General features: G+C 36.7%; 1 protein-coding gene across 1 annotated transcript in view; it reads left to right on the top strand.

Moving 5' to 3' along the window:
- The window catches only part of LOC148940631 (TBC1 domain family member 19), a 52,467-nt gene that overhangs the window by 5,539 nt on the left and 24,858 nt on the right, over positions 1 to 22,070 (top strand). The window contains exon 2 of the mRNA XM_089105029.1: positions 11,373 to 11,435. Coding sequence (XP_088961155.1) covers positions 11,373 to 11,435 — 63 coding nt within the window. The remainder of the gene's footprint in view (positions 1 to 11,372; positions 11,436 to 22,070) is intronic.

Below are 22,070 nucleotides of genomic sequence, written 5' to 3'. Positions count from 1 at the left end.
AAATGCAAGAGTTGGAATATTTCAGTAGTGTTTGGTTGTGGTTTACCTTGTCACAGTTACATTTTCTTGATTTTTCAAAGTTCATTTTGAATTTCTTTCGTTGAAATGCAAGAGTTGGAATATTTCAGTAGTGTTTGGTTGTGGTTTACCTTGTCACAGTTACATTTTCTTGATTTTTCAAAGTTCATTTTGAATTTCTTTCGTTGAAATGCAAGAGTTGGAATATTTCAGTAGTGTTTGGTTGTGGTTTACCTTGTCACAGTTACATTTTCTTGATTTTTCAAAGTTCATTTTGAATTTCTTTCGTTGAAATGCAAGAGTTGGAATATTTCAGTAGTGTTTGGTTGTGGGTTACCTTGTCACAGTTAAAATTTCTTTATTTTTAAAATTTCATTTGAACTGCTTTCGCTGAAAATCAGTTTTTGTGTAGTTCCCGTAGTGTTTTCTTATATGTCTACTTGCCAAAGTTAAATTTTTTTGATTTTCAAAGTTTATTTTGAATTTCTTTCACTTAAAAGAAATAGTTAGACTATTTCAGTAGCGTATGCTCACGGTTTACATTGTCACAGTTCCATTTTATTGATTTTTAAATGTTCATTTTGAATTGCATTTGTTGAAAAGTAAGAGATGATTAACATCAGTTGCGTTTGGTTGTGGTTTAAATTGACAACGTCTAATTTTCTTGATTTTTCAAAGTACATTTTGAATTGCTTACGCCGAAAAGGAAGTGTAGGTAATTATAATTAGTTTTTTGTTGTGGATTAAATTGTCACAGTTAAATTTTCTTGATTTTTAAAAGATAATTTTTAATAGAATTCGTTTTAATGAAAGAGTCGGAAAATTTCAGTAGTGTTTGGTTGTGGTTTACCTTGGCACAGTTACTTTTTCCTGTATTTTCAAAGTTCATTGTGAATTTCTTTCCTTGAAATGCAAGAGTTGGAATATTTCAGTTGTGTTTCGTCGTGGTTTACCTTGTCACAGTTACATTCTCTTGTTATTTTAAATTTAATTTGGAATTTGTTTCGTTGAAATGCAAGAGTTAGTATATTTCAGTAGGGTTTCATTGTTGTTTACTTTGTCAGAGTTACATTCTCTTGATTTTTCAAAGTTCATTATGGATTTCTTTAGTTGAAATATTTTTCGTCGGGCTTTACCTTGACACAGTTAAATTTACTGATTTTTGTTAGGTTAGGTTAGGATAGATCAAGTTTGATTAAGGTTAAGTTAGGTTAGGGTAGCCTACGTACGTGCGCGCCTGTTGGCGAACCGAACCAAACCGAACTTAACCATAATCTAACTTGATCTAGCCTAACCTAATCTAAAAGAAATAAGTAAATTTAAGGGTGTCAAGGTCAACCACGACAAAACATATTTCAACTCAAGAAATCCATATTGAACTTTGAAAAATCAAGAGAATGTAACTCTAACAAAGTAAACAACAACAAAACACTACTGAAATATTCCAACTCTTGCATTTCAACGAAAGAAATTCAAAATGAAATTTGAAAAATAAAGAAAATATAACTGACATTTTAAACCACACCCAAACACTACTGAAATATTCAAACTCTTACTTTTCAAGGAAAAAAATACTAAATGAACTTTGCAAAATCAGGAAAGTGTAACTGTGACAAGGTAAACCACAATAAAACACTACTGAAATATTCCTCGTCTTTCTGCTCAAGGAAAGAAATTCAAAATGAACTTTGAAAAATCAAGAAAATTTAACTGTGATAATATAGAACGCGAGAAACCATTACTAAAATAGTCCAACTCTTGCACTTCAGGAACAGCAATCCAAAGTGAACATGGAACAATCAAGAGAATGTAACTGTGACAAGGTAAACCACAACCAAACACTACTGAAATATTCCAACTCTTGCATTTCAACGAAAGAAATTCAAAATGAACTTTGAAAAATCAAGAAAATGTAACTGTGACAAGGTAAACCACAACCAAACACTACTGAAATATTCCAACTCTTGCATTTCAACGAAAGAAATTCAAAATGAACTTTGAAAAATCAAGAAAATGTAACTGTGACAAGGTAAACCACAACCAAACACTACTGAAATATTCCAACTCTTGCATTTCAACGAAAGAAATTCAAAATGAACTTTGAAAAATCAAGAAAATGTAACTGTGACAAGGTAAACCACAACCAAACACTACTGAAATATTCCAACTCTTGCATTTCAACGAAAGAAATTCAAAATGAACTTTGAAAAATCAAGAAAATGTAACTGTGACAAGGTAAACCACAACCAAACACTACTGAAATATTCCAACTCTTGCATTTCAACGAAAGAAATTCAAAATGAACTTTGAAAAATCAAGAAAATGTAACTGTGACAAGGTAAACCACAACCAAACACTACTGAAATATTCCAACTCTTGCATTTCAACGAAAGAAATTCAAAATGAACTTTGAAAAATCAAGAAAATGTAACTGTGACAAGGTAAACCACAACCAAACACTACTGAAATATTCCAACTCTTGCATTTCAACGAAAGAAATTCAAAATGAACTTTGAAAAATCAAGAAAATGTAACTGTGACAAGGTAAACCACAACCAAACACTACTGAAATATTCCAACTCTTGCATTTCAACGAAAGAAATTCAAAATGAACTTTGAAAAATCAAGAAAATGTAACTGTGACAAGGTAAACCACAACCAAACACTACTGAAATATTCCAACTCTTGCATTTCAACGAAAGAAATTCAAAATGAACTTTGAAAAATCAAGAAAATGTAACTGTGACAAGGTAAACCACAACCAAACACTACTGAAATATTCCAACTCTTGCATTTCAACGAAAGAAATTCAAAATGAACTTTGAAAAATCAAGAAAATGTAACTGTGACAAGGTAAACCACAACCAAACACTACTGAAATATTCCAACTCTTGCATTTCAACGAAAGAAATTCAAAATGAACTTTGAAAAATCAAGAAAATGTAACTGTGACAAGGTAAACCACAACCAAACACTACTGAAATATTCCAACTCTTGCATTTCAACGAAAGAAATTCAAAATGAACTTTGAAAAATCAAGAAAATGTAACTGTGACAAGGTAAACCACAACCAAACACTACTGAAATATTCCAACTCTTGCATTTCAACGAAAGAAATTCAAAATGAACTTTGAAAAATCAAGAAAATGTAACTGTGACAAGGTAAACCACAACCAAACACTACTGAAATATTCCAACTCTTGCATTTCAACGAAAGAAATTCAAAATGAACTTTGAAAAATCAAGAAAATGTAACTGTGACAAGGTAAACCACAACCAAACACTACTGAAATATTCCAACTCTTGCATTTCAACGAAAGAAATTCAAAATGAACTTTGAAAAATCAAGAAAATGTAACTGTGACAAGGTAAACCACAACCAAACACTACTGAAATATTCCAACTCTTGCATTTCAACGAAAGAAATTCAAAATGAACTTTGAAAAATCAAGAAAATGTAACTGTGACAAGGTAAACCACAACCAAACACTACTGAAATATTCCAACTCTTGCATTTCAACGAAAGAAATTCAAAATGAACTTTGAAAAATCAAGAAAATCTAATTTTGAAAAGTTAAACCACAACCAAAAACTAATGAAATATTACAACTCTTGCATTTAAACGAAAGAAATTCAAAATTAACTTTTTAAAAAAAATAAATATTAAATTTGAAAAGTTAAACCACAACAAAACACTACTGAAATATTCCAACTCTTGCATTTCAAAGAAATAAATTAAAAATAAACTTTGAAAAATCAAGAAGATGTTACTGGGACATGGTAAACCTCGACCACACACTACTGAAATATTCCAACTCTTGCAGATCAACGAAGGTAATTCAAAATTAACTTTTAAATATAATAAACATGGTACTGTGTCAATGTGTAAAACAACCACCCGCTGGTTAAAAAGTCAAAAAATGGCTTTTAAACGATAACAGTTCAAAATGCACTTTAAAGAATCCAGTAAATGTAGCTGTAGCAAGTTAATACATAACAATACACCAGTGAAATTGACAATTTCTTGCATTTCAACGAAAGAAATTCAAAATGAACTTTGAAAAATCAAGAAAATGTAACTGTGACAAGGTAATCCACAACCAATCGCTTTTGAAATAGCTAAATTATTGCATTTAAATTTAATAAATTCAAAATGAGTAATCAAAAATCAGTACAATTTAAGTTTGGCAACTTAAACTATGAGCATACGATTCTGAAATAGTCCAACTCTTGCATTTCAACGAAGGAAATTAAAAATGTACTTTGAAGAATAAAGAAAATGTAAATGTGACACGGAAAACCACAACCACACACTACTCAAATATTCCAACACTTGAATCTCCACGAAAGAAATTCAAAATGAACTTTGAAAAATCAAGAAAATGTAACTGTGACAAGGTAAACCACAACCAAACACTACTGAAATATTCCAACTCTTGCATTTCAACGAAAGAAATTCAAAATGAACTTTGAAAAATCAAGAAAATGTAACTGTGACAAGGTAAACCACAACCAAACACTACTGAAATATTCCAACTCTTGCATTTCAACGAAAGAAATTCAAAATGAACTTTGAAAAATCAAGAAAATGTAACTGTGACAAGGTAAACCACAACCAAACACTACTGAAATATTCCAACTCTTGCATTTCAACGAAAGAAATTCAAAATGAACTTTGAAAAATCAAGAAAATGTAACTGTGACAAGGTAAACCACAACCAAACACTACTGAAATATTCCAACTCTTGCATTTCAACGAAAGAAATTCAAAATGAACTTTGAAAAATCAAGAAAATGTAACTGTGACAAGGTAAACCACAACCAAACACTACTGAAATATTCCAACTCTTGCATTTCAACGAAAGAAATTCAAAATGAACTTTGAAAAATCAAGAAAATGTAACTGTGACAAGGTAAACCACAACCAAACACTACTGAAATATTCCAACTCTTGCATTTCAACGAAAGAAATTCAAAATGAACTTTGAAAAATCAAGAAAATGTAAGTGTGACAAGGTAAACCACAACCAAACACTACTGAAATATTCCAACTCTTGCTTTTCAATGAAAGAAATTCAAAATAAACTTTTAAAAATCGAGAGAATGTAACCGTGACTATGTGCAACGTAGCGCGACACAACTGAAATATTCCAACTCATTTTATTAAGCGAATGAAGTTCAATATGAACATAGGAAAATAAAGAAAAAGAAACAGTGACAAGGTGAACCAGCTCCAGACACTACTGAAATAATCCAAATCTTGTATTTCAACGAAAGAAATTCTAAATGAACTATGAAAAATCAGGAAAATGTAACTGTGACACGGTAAACCACAACCAAACACTCCTGAAATAATCCAACTCTTGCTTTTAAACGAAAGAAATTCAAAATGAACATTGAAAAATAATTAACTTGTACATGTTGAACGTAACTAATCACCAAATAAATGATTAACTAGAACTAATAGTGATTTACAACGAAAGATAATCAAAATGTACTTAGTTCATTCTAGAAAATGATACGGTTACAATTTTATCCATGACCAAACGTTTCTGAACTTTTTCGAGTACTAATCTTCAGTGAAAAAAATACAAAATCAACTTTGAAAAATCAAGAAAATGTAACTGTGACAAGGTAAACCACAACCAAACACTACTGAAATATTCCAACTCTTGCATTTCAACGAAAGAAATTCAAAATGAACTTTGAAAAATCAAGAAAATGTAACTGTGACAAGGTAAACCACAACCAAACACTACTGAAATATTCCAACTCTTGCATTTCAACGAAAGAAATTCAAATGAACTTTGAAAAATCAAGAAAATGTAACTTTGACAAGTTATCTCACATCATACCGCCTCTTAAATTTTAAAACTATTTCATTTAAATGAAATTATTTCTCAATTTTCTTTGTTTATTCTTGTTATTGTAACTGTGACATGGTAAAACACGACAATACACTACTGAAATATTCCATCTCTTGCATTTCAACGAAAGAAATTCTATATGAACTTTGAAAAATCAAGAAAATTTAACTGTGACAAGGTAAACTACGACCATACACTACTGAAATATTCCAACTCTTGCATTTCAACTAAAAAAGTTCGAGATGAACTTTTAAAAATTAAGAGAATGTAACTGTGACACCGTGAACCATAACCAAACACAACTGAAATATTCTAACTCTTGCATTTCAACGAAAGAAATTCGAAATGAACTTTGAAAAATCAAGAAAATGTAACTGTGACAAGGTAAACCACAACGAAACATTAACTGAAATGTTCCAACTCTTGAATTTCATTGGCAGAGATCCAAAATAAACTTTTAAAAATTATGGCTATTTAAGTCCGATTGGGTAAACCGTAACAAAAAACAAATGATAATGAACATATATAACTTTACAAACAAAGAATAACAAAATAGACAGACAACAATAAGGTAAGTGTTCCTGATAAAATTTCTTCCGAACCCACACGAAACAGACATTTACCAACTCCTACATTTCAACCAAAAAAGATCAAGTTGAACAAAGAAAAATTAATAGTACTTAAGAGTGACTATGTAAACCGCTACCAAACACTACAGACATTGACAATAGATCTCAAAGCACCGTAAGTTGAACAAAATGAACTTTGGTCTTACTAGAGAAAGTAACTGTGACAGGGTAATCTAATACAACAACCTACTGGTATATTCAAACTCTTGCATGTACACATAAAAGTACAAATGAACTTTGAATATACAAGTGAAAGTAGCTGTTACACTGGACAACACAACCAAACTCAATTGTCCTATTCCAACAAATACTTGACCTCGTATGAAATTCAAAATGAACTTTGAAAAATTAAGAAAATTTAACGGTGTCACGGTGAAAAACACACAAACAAGACTTATATATTAAATCTATATCATTAAAACGAAAGAAATTCAATAGGAACTTTTATAAATCAGTAGAATTTAAGTGTGACAAGTGAAACCACACCAAAACGCAACTGATATATTCCATCTCAGGCATTTCAACGAAAGAAATTCGAAATGAACTTTGAAAAATCAAGAATCTGTAACTGTGACACGGTAAACCACAACCAAACACTACTGAAATATTACAACTCTTGCATTTCAACGAAAGAAATTCAAAATCAACTTTGAAAAATCACGAAAATGTAACTGTGACAAGGTAAAGTACAACCAAACACTACTGAAATATTCCAACTCTTGCATTTCAACGAAAGAAATTCTAAATGAACATTCAAAAATCAAGAAAATGTAACAGTGACACGATAAACCTCAACCAACCCATACTGAAATATTCCAACTCTTGCATTTCACCGAAAGAAATTCAAAATGAACTTTGAAAAATCAAGAAAATGTATCTGTGACAAGGTAAACCACAGCCAAACACAACTGAAATATTCCAACTCTTACATTTCAACGATAGAAATTCAAAATGAACTTTGAAAAATCAAGAAAATGTAACTTTTACAAGTTAAACCTCAACCTCACTTATGTTAAATTATCCAAATATTTATTTTCAACGAATGAAGTTCAAAATGAACATTGAAAAGTTAAGAAAATGTAACTGTGACAAGGTAAACCACAACAAAACACTATTGAAATTTTCCAACTCTTGCTCTTCAACGAAATAAATTCAAAATGAATCTTGAAAAATCAAGAAAATGTAAGTGTGACAAGGTATACCACAACCAAACGCTAATCAAACATTCAAACTCTTGCATTTAAACGAAAGAAATTCAAAATTAACTTTGAAAAATCATGAAATTTTAACTTTTAAATGGTAAAAAAAAAACACCAACTTATTAATTTGTCAATAAATTGACAATAAATGTTTTAATGTAATTCTGAAAAAAGAAAAATCAAGAATAATGATCAGTGACTATGTAGACCACAGCCAAATGCAACTGCAATGTTTAAACTAACGCTTTGTAATATAAGAAGTTCAAATTAGACTTGGATTAATTCAGAGAGAGTAGGCGTGTCAATGCGCAAAAGGATCCAACTCATTTGATATATTCCAACTCTTGCTTTTCAACGAAAGAAATTCAAAATGAACTTTGAAAAATCAAGAAAATGTAACTCTGACACGGTAAACCACAACCAACTACTACTGAAATAATCCAACTCTTGACTTTCCACGAAAGAAATTCAAAATGAACTTTGAAAAATCAAGAAAATGTAACTGTGACAAGGTAAACCAGAACCAAAGACTACTGAAATATTCCAACTCTTTCATTTCAATGAAAGAAATTCAAAATTAAATTTGAAAAATCAAGAAAATGTAACTTTGACAAGGTAAACCACACACTACTAAAATATTCCAAATCTTTCATTTCAGTGAAAGAAATTCAAAATAAACTTTGAAAAATCAAGAAAATGTAACTGTGACAAGGTAAACCACAACCAAACACTACTGAAATATTCCAACTCTTGCATTTCAACGAAGGAAATTCAAAATGAACATTGAAAAATCAAGAAAATGTAACTGTGACAAGGTAAACCACAACCAAACACTACTGAAATATTCCAACTCTTGCATTTCAACGAAAGAAATTCAAAATGAACTTTGAAAAATCAGACCTTTGGAGGGGGAAGGGCTGGGGGAGGGGGTCATTCTGTGTCTCAATGCACAAAAAAAGTATAAAAAATGGGGGAGGGAAGGGGAGGGGAGGGGAGGAGGAGATGGGAGGAGGAGGAGGGGAGGAGGAGGAGGGGAGGAGGAGGAGGAGGAGGAGGAGGGGAGGGGAGGGGGAGGAGGGGAGGGGAAGGAGGAGGAGGAGGAGATGGAGGGAGAGGGGCCCCTTTGGGGAGCCAAAAGGGGGAGGGGCCTTTTGGGCCCCGAGGGGGTCTGGGGAAACCTTGAGGGCCGGGGGCCCTTTGGGAGCCCAGTGGACCTTTGAGGACCGAGTAGCTTCCTTCGGGGTTGGGGTAGAGGGATTGGAACCCTTTGGGGTTGGGGTAGGGGGATCGGAACCCTTTGGGTTGTGGTATAGGTAAGGTAAGGTTGGGTTGTGGTATAGGTAAGGTCAGGAAAATGTAACTGTGACACTTAAAACAATATTGAAATAGAACTGAAATATTCCAAATCGCGCATTTCAATGAGAGATGCTCGAAATGAACTTAGAAATAATGGGAGGATGTAAGTGAGTCACGTTAAACCACTTGCAAAAACACCTGAAAATATAAAACTAATGATTTTAAATGACAGAAATTCAAAATGAACTTTGAAAAATCAAGAAAATGTAACTGTGACAAGGTAAACCACAACCAAACACTACTGAAATATTCCAACTCTTGCATTTCAACGAAAGAAATTCAAAATGAACTTTGAAAAATCAAGAAAATGTAACTGTGACAAGGTAAACCACAACCAAACACTACTGAAATATTCCAACTCTTGCATTTCAACGAAAGAAATTCAAAATGAACTTTGAAAAATCAAGAAAATGTAACTGTGACAAGGTAAACCACAACCAAACACTACTGAAATATTCCAACTCTTGCATTTCAACGAAAGAAATTCAAAATGAACTTTGAAAAATCAAGAAAATGTAACTGTGACAATGTCAGACATTGGAGGGGGGAGGGGCCGGGGGAGGGGGTCGTTCTGTGTCTCAATGCACAAAAAAAGTATAAAAAATGGGGGAGGGAAGGGGAGGGGAGGAGGGGAGGGGAGGAGGAGATGGGAGGAGGAGGAGGAGGAGGAGGAGGGGAGGAGGAGGGGAGGGGAGGGGAGGGGAGGGGAGGGGAGGGGAGGAGGGGAGGGGAAGGGGAGGAGGAGGGAGGAGATGGAGGGAGAGGGGCCCCTTTGGGGGGCCAAAGGGGGGAGGGGCCCTTTGGGCCCCGGGGGGGGGGGTCTGGGGGAACCTTGAGGGCCGGGGGGCCCTTTGGGAGCCTAGTGGACCTTTGAGGACCGGTGGCTTCCTTCGGGGTAGAGAGATTGGAGCCCTTTGGGGTTGGGGTAGGGGGATCGGAACCCTTTGGGTTGTGGTATAGGACCTTACGACACTGTTAAAATCGAACTTGTGTATTATAACGACCACAGATTTTACCCTCAAATTCTCTTCTATAATCATCTTTTAGAATGTCTCTAACTGTTTTGCCGAAATAATTCCATAAAATGGTTAAAACGGTTTCGCCCAAATAATCTCTAAACGTAATTTTAGCGTGTTCCTTTTGTTTAGCATCCCTATGCTTTCACATTTGAAATTAAAAAAGAAGCCCTTTCGCGCGCTAAGATCAAAACATTTGGTCGGAAACGATTCTTCTGGAAGAACTCCAAATTAATTCCCTTTCGTGAATCAATTCTCTTTAGAACAACAAATTAATTCCCCTTTCATGTCAATCAATCAATCACGACATCATCTGTCATGTGTGATCTAAACTTTGCCCGGAGACATTTCTCTTGGTAGAACTCCAGACATTAATTAACTTGACGTCATCTGTCAGACATTAATTAACCTTGCCTGGAAACAATTTGATTAATGACTCAATAATCCATGAAAGTGACAGAGTTCCTGTTTTTCCATTTTCACTGACACAGACCATAAATGTGACAAAGTTCCTGTTTTTCCATTCTCACTGACAAAATCCATAAAACACACATAACCATCCAAGAAAACAGACATAAATGTGACAAAGTTCCTGTTTTTCCATTCTCACTGACAAAAACCATAAAAACAAACATAAATGTGACAAAGTTCCTGTTTTTCCATTCTCACTGACAAAAACCATAAATCATCCATAACCATCCATGAAAAACATCAAATAAATTGACCAACACACATAACCATCCATGAAAACATCCATAAAAGTGAGAAAATTCATGGTTTTTCAAGTGAGAAAATTCCTGTTTTTTCATTCTCAGTGAGAAAACCATAAACCACGTGGTTCTCGTCGAAGTAGCACCCCCCTTTCTACTGTCACACCATTGACCCCCGTTCTAACAAAATACCCAGCGATACCAGGTTGCTTCTTGGAACTTCTTGGGATGGTGTAAAGAAAGAGGCTTTAAACAGATTAGGACGGAGGAGAAGCGTGTGTGGCTGTGTTGGCATAGGTGGTTTAGTGCTGCAGTGAGCTGTTAGAAGTAGTAATAAAATAATAATTCGCTTTTATAAACGCAAGCTTAGATATGTTTTGCATGACTGGAAGACAGTATCAGATTCCTCCCCCCTCCCATTGTCCTTTACATATACTGCGTGGATTAAAAAATACTCATCTAAATAGCACCCTGACATACACTATTACCGGGGGTATGTGCACCGCCTTGTCCAACTCCTTATCATTGTAAATAAGTACGGCCTTCATTATATTTTAATTGGACTTTTTTTTTTTAGGATATTAGAATTACATGTGCAAACGACGAACATTATTTCATATTTGAAGACTTACTATACCCGGTACGTATATCATAAGACTAGGAACTAAATGAATTGTTCGTTTTCTAATGAGCTAAATTGCAGATTTTGAGGGTTACCTTTCACTCTTTTATTCAGTTTCTTACTTTTACTGATCCTCCCTCTCTTAAGGTCAGACTTTATTTTGTTACAATTACAATTTACAATTTTAAATTTGGGTCATCCATTAATTGAGAGCGAAATTTTTCCACTTACAGAAATTGTGTACTCAGGTAGTGTATACACCGGGAGAATATGCCTATTGGCTTCGGACAAAAAAATCATGTTTGTTTATTAGTCTCTTATTTTTAGGAAATTTCGCCATGATAAAGTAAGGTTAAGAGTCAGTCAGCTGCTTTGTCATCTAAATTCGGAAATTCGACTAATATATATATAAGCATGATTTACAACGGCGAATTTTGAACGGCAAGGATTCCTGGCAAAGGGTCTAATCCATTTAATGTAGTATATATTTAATTATTATGCATTATTATAGATTTAGCATCTATTATTTCTACCACCTGGAGTTGAAGGAAATGAGACTCAAATTGAAATTGCGAAAATATTTATTGTTTCATAGATAGGTTCTAGGCGTTTACCCCCCCTCCCCCTGTAAAATACCCCCCTTTAGAAAATACCTCCGGAAAATACCACCACGGAAAAAAAAAACTCTGTGGAAAATACCCCCCCCCCCGGAAAATATCCCACCTGCGGATAACCCCCCCCCCCAGAAATACCACCCCCATGGAAGATACCCCCGAGAAAATACCCCCCCCCTGTGGAAAATAAGGCTTTCCAAATTTAAGTTCTTGCATGCTCCGATCTCCAAACAAGTCAGTCTGTCAAGGCTATAGCACAGACTTGCAATCTTGAGGAGCGCTCTACTCCCCTTCCCAAAGGTATTCGATATATCATCAACGGTGGAGCACTTCTGCACAGAATTCCATGGGCCAAAAACTAACGATACTCCGAAATCCTTGACCATTATGCTACTTACGTGACCCAAAAGTATCCATCTGCCACTTTTGTGTTCGACGGCTACGATGGCGGAGCTACCATAAAGGCTATGGCCCAGTCCAAGAAAAGTTGTATAATCGGCCGTGAGAGCTTTTTCACAGCAGATATGCAGCTGAAAGTAAAAAAAAGGATGAGTTCTTGTCCTGCAAGAGAAACAAGGCCAGGTGTATGTGCGTGTTGGCTGTTTCTCTCCGATCAAAGGGGTTCGTCGCAGTCTTGGCACCAAGTGATGCAGATGTACCAATTTTGCACGTTGCTGTTGATTCTTCCGGGTATTACGACATTGCCGTCATTGGAGATGATACTGATCTTTTGGTTTTATTGTGTTATCGTGGTGACCAATCAAATAAGAAACTATTCTTTGCTCCTGACCCAAAGTCGAAAAAAGCTCCCCAAATATTGAATGCTAAAAATCTGGAGGAAAAGTTGGACCATGAGACAAACCATTTATTTCTTTTTTCTCCTATCATCTTTGGCTGTGACTCCACTTCACAGACCCCCAGGGTTAAACAACATCTTGTTCGGAAGAGCTTATGGGATGTGCCAATTTTCGTATATAAGCTGCAGTTTTCATACTGAAGTCAGCTTCGAAGGAGGAAGTAAGGGTTAATGGAGAAGACGCTCTGCTCATGATATAAGGCTCATCATTAGGGAGAAATCTGAATGAACTCCGCAGGGAAGTTTTAAAAAAGAAGGTAACTACTGCTAGCACGTTCGTCCACCCAAAACAGTTACCGCTAACTTCTGATGCGACTAAATTCCACAGATACAGAGTTTTCTACTAAGTTCAGGTATTGAGTGGAGATCCAGATTCTGAACTTAAAGCTGAGGAATATGGTTGTAAAAATAAAGATGACTTATTGTACCCACTAACTACTGACATCCTACCAGCCACTCGTCTGCTTCTGAAAATCGTGAAGTGGTCCTGTCAACTGGAATGTAGCTCAACGAGATGTAGCTGCTTTAAAAACGGCTTAGCTTGCACTGTACCGTTTAAAACGTGCAAAGGAATGGCATGCTCTAATTCTCCAAGAATAGAAAGCTATAACGAAGAGGAAAACATCGAAGCTTAGATGTCTGAATTAAAAGATGGAGTTGTGATTACAAGTCGGAGTTTGATTCTGTCTTTCAAATGTTCATAAAATTGATTCGATAATTTTATCAGTTGTGAAGGCTAGGCAGTGTGTTGATAATAGTTTATTCAAAGAGGGACTTTAAATGTCGGGCGCTGAAAATTAGTTTCATAGATGATTTCCCTTTTTCAATATTTTTAATGTTTTAATAAACATCTTGCAATCACTTTTCTTAGGCCAACCCATCAGGTGATGGAACCAGTGACGATCAGATTCAGGCTAACGAATTATTAGATCTCAAAACCAACAATTTATCCAGCGAAAGATGGTCTGGTAAAGAAAGATGGTCTGGTAAAATAAAATGTAGGTGGTCTGGTAAAATAAAATGTAGGTCACGACGACGAGAAGCGTAAAAATCTCATATTGATGATAATAAAACTTTTTATATACCGTACACCAAATTTGACTCCATTTTCGCACTCATCTCGTCTTTTTACATAGGAATAATTGATGAATATGAAACGGGTTTTCTAGTAGACATTCGATCAGGTTAATTTGATTTTGGGGCTCAGCTCATCATTTTATGTCAGAATAGTTACCTTCTGGTAGTATGGTGAAAAAGAGGTCATAACGATGAGAAGGGTAAAATCACAAATTGATGATTATGAAACTTGTTTCTGGTACATTTTACATCAAATTTGCTTTCATTTTCGGGCTCAGCTCTTCATTTTACATCGGGATGATACTTCATATACTGAAAAACCAACATTTACCAACAGTTCATATTTTTTAGAAAAAACTGAGAAAATTGACACGAAAAGCAAAAAAAAACTAGTTTTGCGTCGACCTAGAAAATGCAGCTTTGGATATATTGTTCAGCTTTTGCCCTAACAAATATAGAAGAATTTTTGGGGAACGGGGGGGGGGGGGTTGATGGTTAGAAAGTGATATATAATCCCTCTTGACCCTGAGGAGTGTTTTGATATACGCCTTTATATTGGTGTATGAGGGGGGGGGGGATAGTGTCAATTTCATTGCTACAATATTTCTATATGCAGTATAAAATATCACGTAGTGACCAAGATCATCACACTCAAGATCTTGGTCTAAGTGGAACCGGTTTCTTTCTGTTTTTCAGTATGTACTCAGTAATCAAGTTAGCGTCAGAAAGATAAACTAATGTAGGCTAAGATAAACTAAAAGGTAGAAAGATAAACTAATATATAGATATATATCTCATAAAAGCCTTATGGGCCATGGATATTACAAATACAACAAAACGCATAAAACATAATAAGTTCAAACACTTTTGAAAATAACACTAAGATAAAAACCCTCCCAATGTCTCATCCCCACCCTCACAAAATTTCCCAAATTTTTAATATCCACTTTACAACTACTTCCTATTTTATTTTCTAAACAACTTCTATGCATCACATCCCTCCCAAAAATTTTCCTTCTAAGTACCTTCAGTTTTTACAATAGCACATTCCAGACTCCCCGTACATCGGACAAGTGAAGGGACCACTCTGTACCTTAACCCTCCCTAAATACCTTCTTCTCCCCCCAAGCGGCATAAAATTATATTTTAATTAAATATTTTAGTTGGCATTTTGGTTAAGTTTGGCGAGGGGTTAACAACTGGGCATTTTGAGGGACACCTGGAGGCATGAGACACGGAGGCACGCCGGAGGCATATTTCAAAGGGCGCAATATGTAAATATATACAGCTTGCCTGTTATTCGGTATCTGTCGAATATTTCAGCACCTTGAAAAGCGATCTTTTAAAACTTGGAAAAAATCATTTACGGGTTTGTTTGGCAAGGAAAAGAACCCCCAAGACTGAAAACAACTGATATGTGCCTAAAGAAGAAGAACGAAGGACTGCAAGTTGTTGATATCCATGCAAAACTAGGTAACCCTACGATGGCACTGATGGTGTCACTTTTTCCTATTACACATGCAGCGTTGCCACCAGCTCAAAAATAAAATTCCAATTTTTCTTCAAAAAAAAATCCCGAAATTTTCAAAAAAAAAATTCCGGAACACGGTCTTTAAGTTATACAACAAAGGGCTGCGCGCTGATGACGTAAAAAGCAAGGTGAAAAATTTAAAGTACCGTGAAACGTGGTTTCTAGTTGTAACTAACAACTGATTGTCAATATTCCTAGTATTATTTCGACGTGAAAACGTTCTGGTGGATTAGTAGGATCTACGACAAATATTTTAGGCCAAAACAATTTGCCAAAGTTCCATCCGAGGAATAGGCAAAGGGAGCTCTAGCATGACTAAGAAAAAAAAAAAAATAATGACGGCTGATCACAATGAAAGAAATGGTTAAATGAAAACAAAGAGCTTTACCCCCTACAGTATTTACTTTTCCAACAACCGACAGAATGACGATGCTTGAAAAAATATTTCTCCGATTTTCATCCGAGGAATAGGAAAAGGGACCGCGAGACGGTCTAAGTAAAAAACCTTCAATACCTACTTCTTATACAAAGGAAAGAAATTGTTTTAAGGAAAATAAGATATTTAACACCTCATTTTTTTCATGTTTCCCTGACAGACCTACGTACGATTCGCGCCCTTCAATACTAAAGAATCGACTCCGGAATCAAGATCTTGAAACTGAAGATCTTTCAAGATCTTTGAATTGAATTTATCAAGTATTTTGGGCAATAGGTTGCATCAAGACTGGGCTGGCAATGCGTGTCGAACAGGGAATTTTCAGACATATCTTCAAAAAAGTAGTGAGAACTTCTCCAATGCGTGTCGAACAGGGCACGTGTCTACGCATCCACGTTTCATCGTTATTTGGATTTCCCGCCCAAGAATTGACGTCAAGCTTCGTAGCCCTATTCAATATGGCTTGGCCAGCGGTAAAAGTTGCCTTTTATCACGTCTTCACACGCCCCCTTTCCCTTTTATCATACCTGCTTTTCTGTTTAGTGGTTGTGCCAAGACGCACCCTTGGATCTCGGATTCTTAATTGTACTAAAAAAAAGGAATCTGATGCTTTGACACGAAAGAATCCGGGAGAAGCACAGATCCCTTTTTCCTGAATGTACTTAGAATCCAACTTTCTTGGTATTAAACCCAGGCCTTTGGGTATTTGAAGAGAAAACTGTAAAGCAACAGTCAGAAAAACTGTTACTACCGAGTTATTAGTAAAAAGCGCTAAGTAAAGCAACCAACTAAAAAAAATAACTAGTTTCTCAGATAATTATTGGTACGTTTCAATAATCATCTCGATAATCACAGCTCAAATGACAACCCTAAGAAACTGGACAAATGAGCTTCAGTAAATCAAACTAAGCTCGGTTAGCTCAAGTATAAACACTAGGTCTTCTACTGAGCATAACAAGTTTTCCGATGGTATTCATCGCTTCTGCTGCCCTAGATCTCGGAATGCATCCGAGACTCATAAAATTATATCAAGAACTCAAGCGAATGGGGGACGAGGGGCAAACTTACTTGAGCTGGAAGGATCAGCCCCGCCATGGTTGGCCTCCTCGTCCGTAGGAGACATGGTTCAAGATTCTGTTCAGTTCTGTGCCCTCATGCACGTCGGTATTAAGGTTATTTTTGGTTTTTTGTTGATGGGTTGGTTGTATTTTTTTTTTTTTGTTGATTAAGGTTGGTCGTAAAAAGGGCTGAAAAAAAAAGAAAAAAAAAGAAGGAAAAAAGTGCCACCCCAAGAATGGGTTTCATGTGGATGGAGGACACCCAGTCTACGGGAGAGCAAATAGATTTTATTTTGTTAAAAAAATTTAAAGTTTTAAGAGAAAGTCTTCTGGAAGAACACCTTTAAAATTTGAATTCGTATTAGTGAAAATTAAAGGATATGAAATTGAAGAAATTGAAGTAAAAATGCCACCAGAAAACCGTCTCCTAGAGGGGGAAGGATACCCTGGAACGGGGGGAGTGATATATATTTGGCAAGAAAAAAGTTAAATGGTAGTTTGCCTTCATGTCCGCTACTATATTGACTGGTATGTAATATATATTTTTTTTTTTGAAGTTTAGGTGATATAATAATGTATAAAGTTGTAAGATTTATATGTTTTTGTATTAAAATATCACCGAGTGGAGAGGAGGAGGGGAGGGAAAAAAATAACAACTACCTCTGAAAAATGTTAAACAAAATTCCTTCTGTTGACACACAGAACATGGCGATGGTGGTGGTTATGGTCTTGAGGTCAGTTTTGGGTTTATGTGCAATTTTTAACATGATGATAGCGATGCTGACGAGATATCAAAAAAGTGGAACTCTTTCTTCTGGATAAATGAATTCAGCTTTGTGAAGACGTCTGAGTCAAAGCCAAAGACAATGTTGGTGCCGATTTTCATAGAAACGGATTCTGCTGAATGCATGATACACAGGCTGGGGTCACAGTAACCCTGGTCTACCAATGCGTCAGTTAATGTGAGATCAGCATTCAGCCGGAACCACTGGCACAGAATTCCTATGTCGTCAGGGAACGGAATTGCCATATTCTGCGTGTCAACAGAGTGGCATCATCGCCCAGACAAGTAGCCAAACTGTAGGACCCGCCCAACAAATGCTCTCTTTCCCCTGCCAACCGGTCTGTAAATGCATCATTCACCGATACGCAATTCCGATTCCAAACCGACCTCTGCATTGGTTTGTGGCGACTCACGTAGTCCTACTCGTCGGCCCTGGACCATCACCCGTTTTAATCGGTCAATACTCAACTTCTCAGAGCTTTCCCTCAGAAGTCACACCAGCGTGGATTTTTTTATTGGTGTTATGGAGCCGTCAGTAGTCTTGACAAGACAAAACCTAGAATTCTTCATGTTCGTCACAGGCTCACTAACCCAATTTTTCTCAACTTGGTGTTTCACACAGTGAGCAATCACTGGCAAGTCTTCAAAGATGCCGTCACTTTCCGAGCCCGATTCAGTGTCAGTCGCGGAAGCCTTTTCCTGCTTATCGGACACAGAATTTTCCTCTGAGTCATCGTCTGAGTCGCTGTCGTGAAGTACAGAAAGACGAACATTCGGTACTTGGTGACCGAAAGCAGAAAGTGCGTCGTCGGGTATCAAGGCTTTCATTATTCGCTGGCTTTCAATACGAGCTCGCCCTAGCTCGAGCTTGATTTCATCGTCCCCTGGCAAAGAAAAATCGGAACTGACAGACACAACACCAATGGATCTAACTCGCTTGGCCTTGGGCAAGGACAACTGTTCATTAGAATATTGAGCTTGAAAATCCGTTATACTTTCATATCAGTAGAGATGACCCTATTGATCCGACGAGAACCACATGGTTTATGGTTTTCTCAGTGAGAATGAAAAAACAGGAATTTTCTCACTTGAAAAACCATGAATTTTGTCACATTTATGGATGGTTTTATGGTTTTTGTCAGTGAGAATGAAAAAACAGGAACTTTCTCACTTTCATGGATGTCAACAGCAATTTATGTATGTTTCATGATTTTTGTCAGTGAGAATGGAAAAAAAGTATTTTTCTCACTTTGCTGTCAGTCATTAATCAAATTGTTTCCGGGCAAAGTTAAGTAATGTCTGACAGTTACTGCTCCAGGACTATATCCAAGTCATTAATGTCTTTGCCTCGGGAACAGTTCTACTGGTCGAACTCCAAAGGATATTAATAACCAAAGGCCATGGACACAATTAGGCAAGAAACATCTTAGCGATGAATTGTTTTAGCGCGCGAGAAGGTTTCCTATTAATTTGAAATGCGTTAGCACATAGATGCCAATAACAAAGGAACACGCTGAATTTGCGTTTAGGGATTATTTGGGCGAAACCGTTTAAGACAGGTTATGGAACTATTTCGGCGAAACAGATAGAGATATTTTAAAAGAAGATTTTTGAAGAGATTTTAGAAGAGAATTTAAAGGTGAAACTCTGTGGTCGTTATAATACACAAGTTTCATTTGAACAGTGTTGTGAGGTCCTCTAACCCAACGCCAAAGGGTTCCAATCCTCCTACCCCAGCCCCGAAGAAAGCTCCCGGTCCTCAAAGGCCCCCCCAAGCTCCCAAAGACCCTCCACCGGTCCCCACATGTCCCCCCGGCATCTAACTGCCCTCCCGGACACTCAAAGGTCCCCCAAGCTCCCAAAGGGCCACCGGCGCCCCCAAAGGCCCACCCCAGACCCTCAACGGTCATCCCCGGGCCCCCCAAAGGCCCATCGAGTTCCCAAAAGACCAACAGGGTCCCAAAGGCCCCCCACCGGCCCCCAACTGCCCCAAAGGCCCCTCCCCCAGACCCCCAAAGGCCCTCCCCCGGCCCCCGAAGGTCCACCAGGCTCCCAAAGGACCAATCGGTCCTCAAGTGCCCCCCCGGCCCCCAACGGGCCACCCCGACCCCCCCAAGCCCTCCCCCGCCCCCCAAAGCCCATCCCCCGGTCCCCAAAGGTCCCCCCGAGCTCCCAAAGGACCACCGACCCTCAAGAGACCCACACACCCTCAAAGGCTCTCCCCGAACACCCGTCTTTCGTTGATGTGTGTTGTCTGAAACCTATGATTTGGGATGTGTCGTTTGCTACTTCAGTCTTTTCTGAGCTACGGTTTCATAGTATTTCCTAGGTGAATGATGTCTGAAACCAATAGTTTGGGATGAGTCGTTTGCTATTTCAGGCTTTTATGAGCTATGTTTCTTAGCCTTTCGTTGGTGTGTGTTGAGTGAAACATATGATTTGGGATATGTAGTTTGTTATTTTTGACTTTTCTGAGATGGATTTCTTAGTCTTTCATAGGTGTGTGGTGTCTGAAACCTATGATTTGGGATGTGTAGTTTGCTATTTTCGACTTTTCTGAGCTGGATTTCTTAGACTTTCATAGGTATGCGTTGTAAGAAAATTATGATTTGGGATGTATAGTTTGCTATTTCAGGCTTTTCTGAGCTAAGGTTTTCTAGTATTTCGTAGGTGAATGTTGACTGAAACCAATAGTTTGGGATGAATATTTTGCTATTTTTGACTTTTCTGAGCTAGGTTTCTTAGTCTTTCGTTAGTGAGGGTTGACTGATACCTATGATTTGGGCTATGTATTTTGCTATTTTTGACTTTTATGAGTTGTATTTCTTAGTCTTTCATAGGTGTGTGTTGTATGAAACCTATGATTTGGGGTATGTGGATTGCTCATTTTGACTTTTCTGAGCTGGATTTCTTAGCCTTTCATAGGTGTTTGTTTTCTGAAACCTATAGTTTGGGATGACTAGATTGCTATTTTTGACTTTTCTGAGCTAGGTTTCTTAGCCGTTCATAGGTGAGTGTTGTCTGAAATCTATGATTTGGGATGTGTAATTTGCTATTTCCGACTTTTCATAACTGGATTTCTTAGTCTTTCGTAGGTGTGTGGTGTCTGAAACCTATGATTTGGGGTGTGTGGGTTGCTATTTTTTGACTTTTCTGAGCTGGATTTCTTAGTCTTTCGTAGGTGTGTGTTGACTGAAACCTATGATTTGGGAATGGTTAATTTGCTATTTTTGACTTTTCTGAGCTAGATTTCTTAGCCTATCATATGTGTATCCTTTCAGAAAATTATGATTCGGAAGGTGTAGTTTGCTTTTTGGACTTTTCAAAGCTAGGATTCTTAGTCACTCATAGGTGTTTGTTGTCTGAAACTTCAAGTTTAGGATGAATAGTCTGCTATTTCAGACTTGTCTGAGCTAAGGTTTCTTAGTATTTCGTATGTGAATGATGTCTAAAAATTATGATTTGGGATATGTAAATTACTAATTTGGTCTTTTCTGAGTTGTATTTCTTAGTCTTTCCATTGCTATGTAGTTTATGAAACCTATGATTTAGGATGTATCGTTTGCTATTTTTGACTTTTCTGAGCTACGTTTCTTAGACTTTCATAGGTATGTGTTGTAAGAACATTATGATTTGTGATGCGTAGTTTGCTATTTCAGACTTTTCTGAGCTAAGGTTTTCTAGTCTTTCGTAGGTGAATGTTGTCTGAAACCAATTGTTTGGTATTTTTAAATTTCTATTTTCGTCTTTTCAGAACCGGATTTATTATTCTTTCGTAGGTTTGAGTTGTATGAAACCTATGATTTGGTATGTGTGGGTTGCTATTAAAGGATATTATTAGATGTATTTATTATTCTTTCTTAGGTTTGTATTTTCTGTAACCTATGATTTGTGGTTGATGGATTGCTAATTTTGACCTTTCTGAGCTGGATTTATTAGACTTTCATAGGTGTTTGTTGTCTGAAACATATAGATTGGGATGACTAGTTTGCTATTTTTGACTTTTTTGAGCTAGGTTTCTTAGCCGTTCATAGGTGAGTGTTGTCTGAAACCTATGATTTGGGATATGTAATCTGCTATTTCTGACTTTTCATAACCAGATTTCTTAGTCTTTCGTAGGTGTGTGATGTCGGAAACCTATGATTTGGGGGTGTGTGGGTTGATATTTTTTGACTTTTCTGAGCAGGATTTCATAGCCATTCGTAGGTGTGTGTTGACTGAAACCTATGATTCGGGATGGTTAATTTGCTAGGTTTGGCTTGTCTGAGCTAGATTTCTTAGCCACTCATAGGAGTGT

The sequence above is a fragment of the Artemia sp. Qi Xiang Cuo genome, chromosome 19, assembly GCF_049724085.1.
Source record: "Artemia sp. Qi Xiang Cuo chromosome 19, ASM4972408v1, whole genome shotgun sequence".
Taxonomy (NCBI): Eukaryota; Metazoa; Arthropoda; class Branchiopoda; order Anostraca; family Artemiidae; genus Artemia; species Artemia sp. Qi Xiang Cuo.
This window is presented reverse-complemented; position numbering and strand designations above follow the sequence as displayed.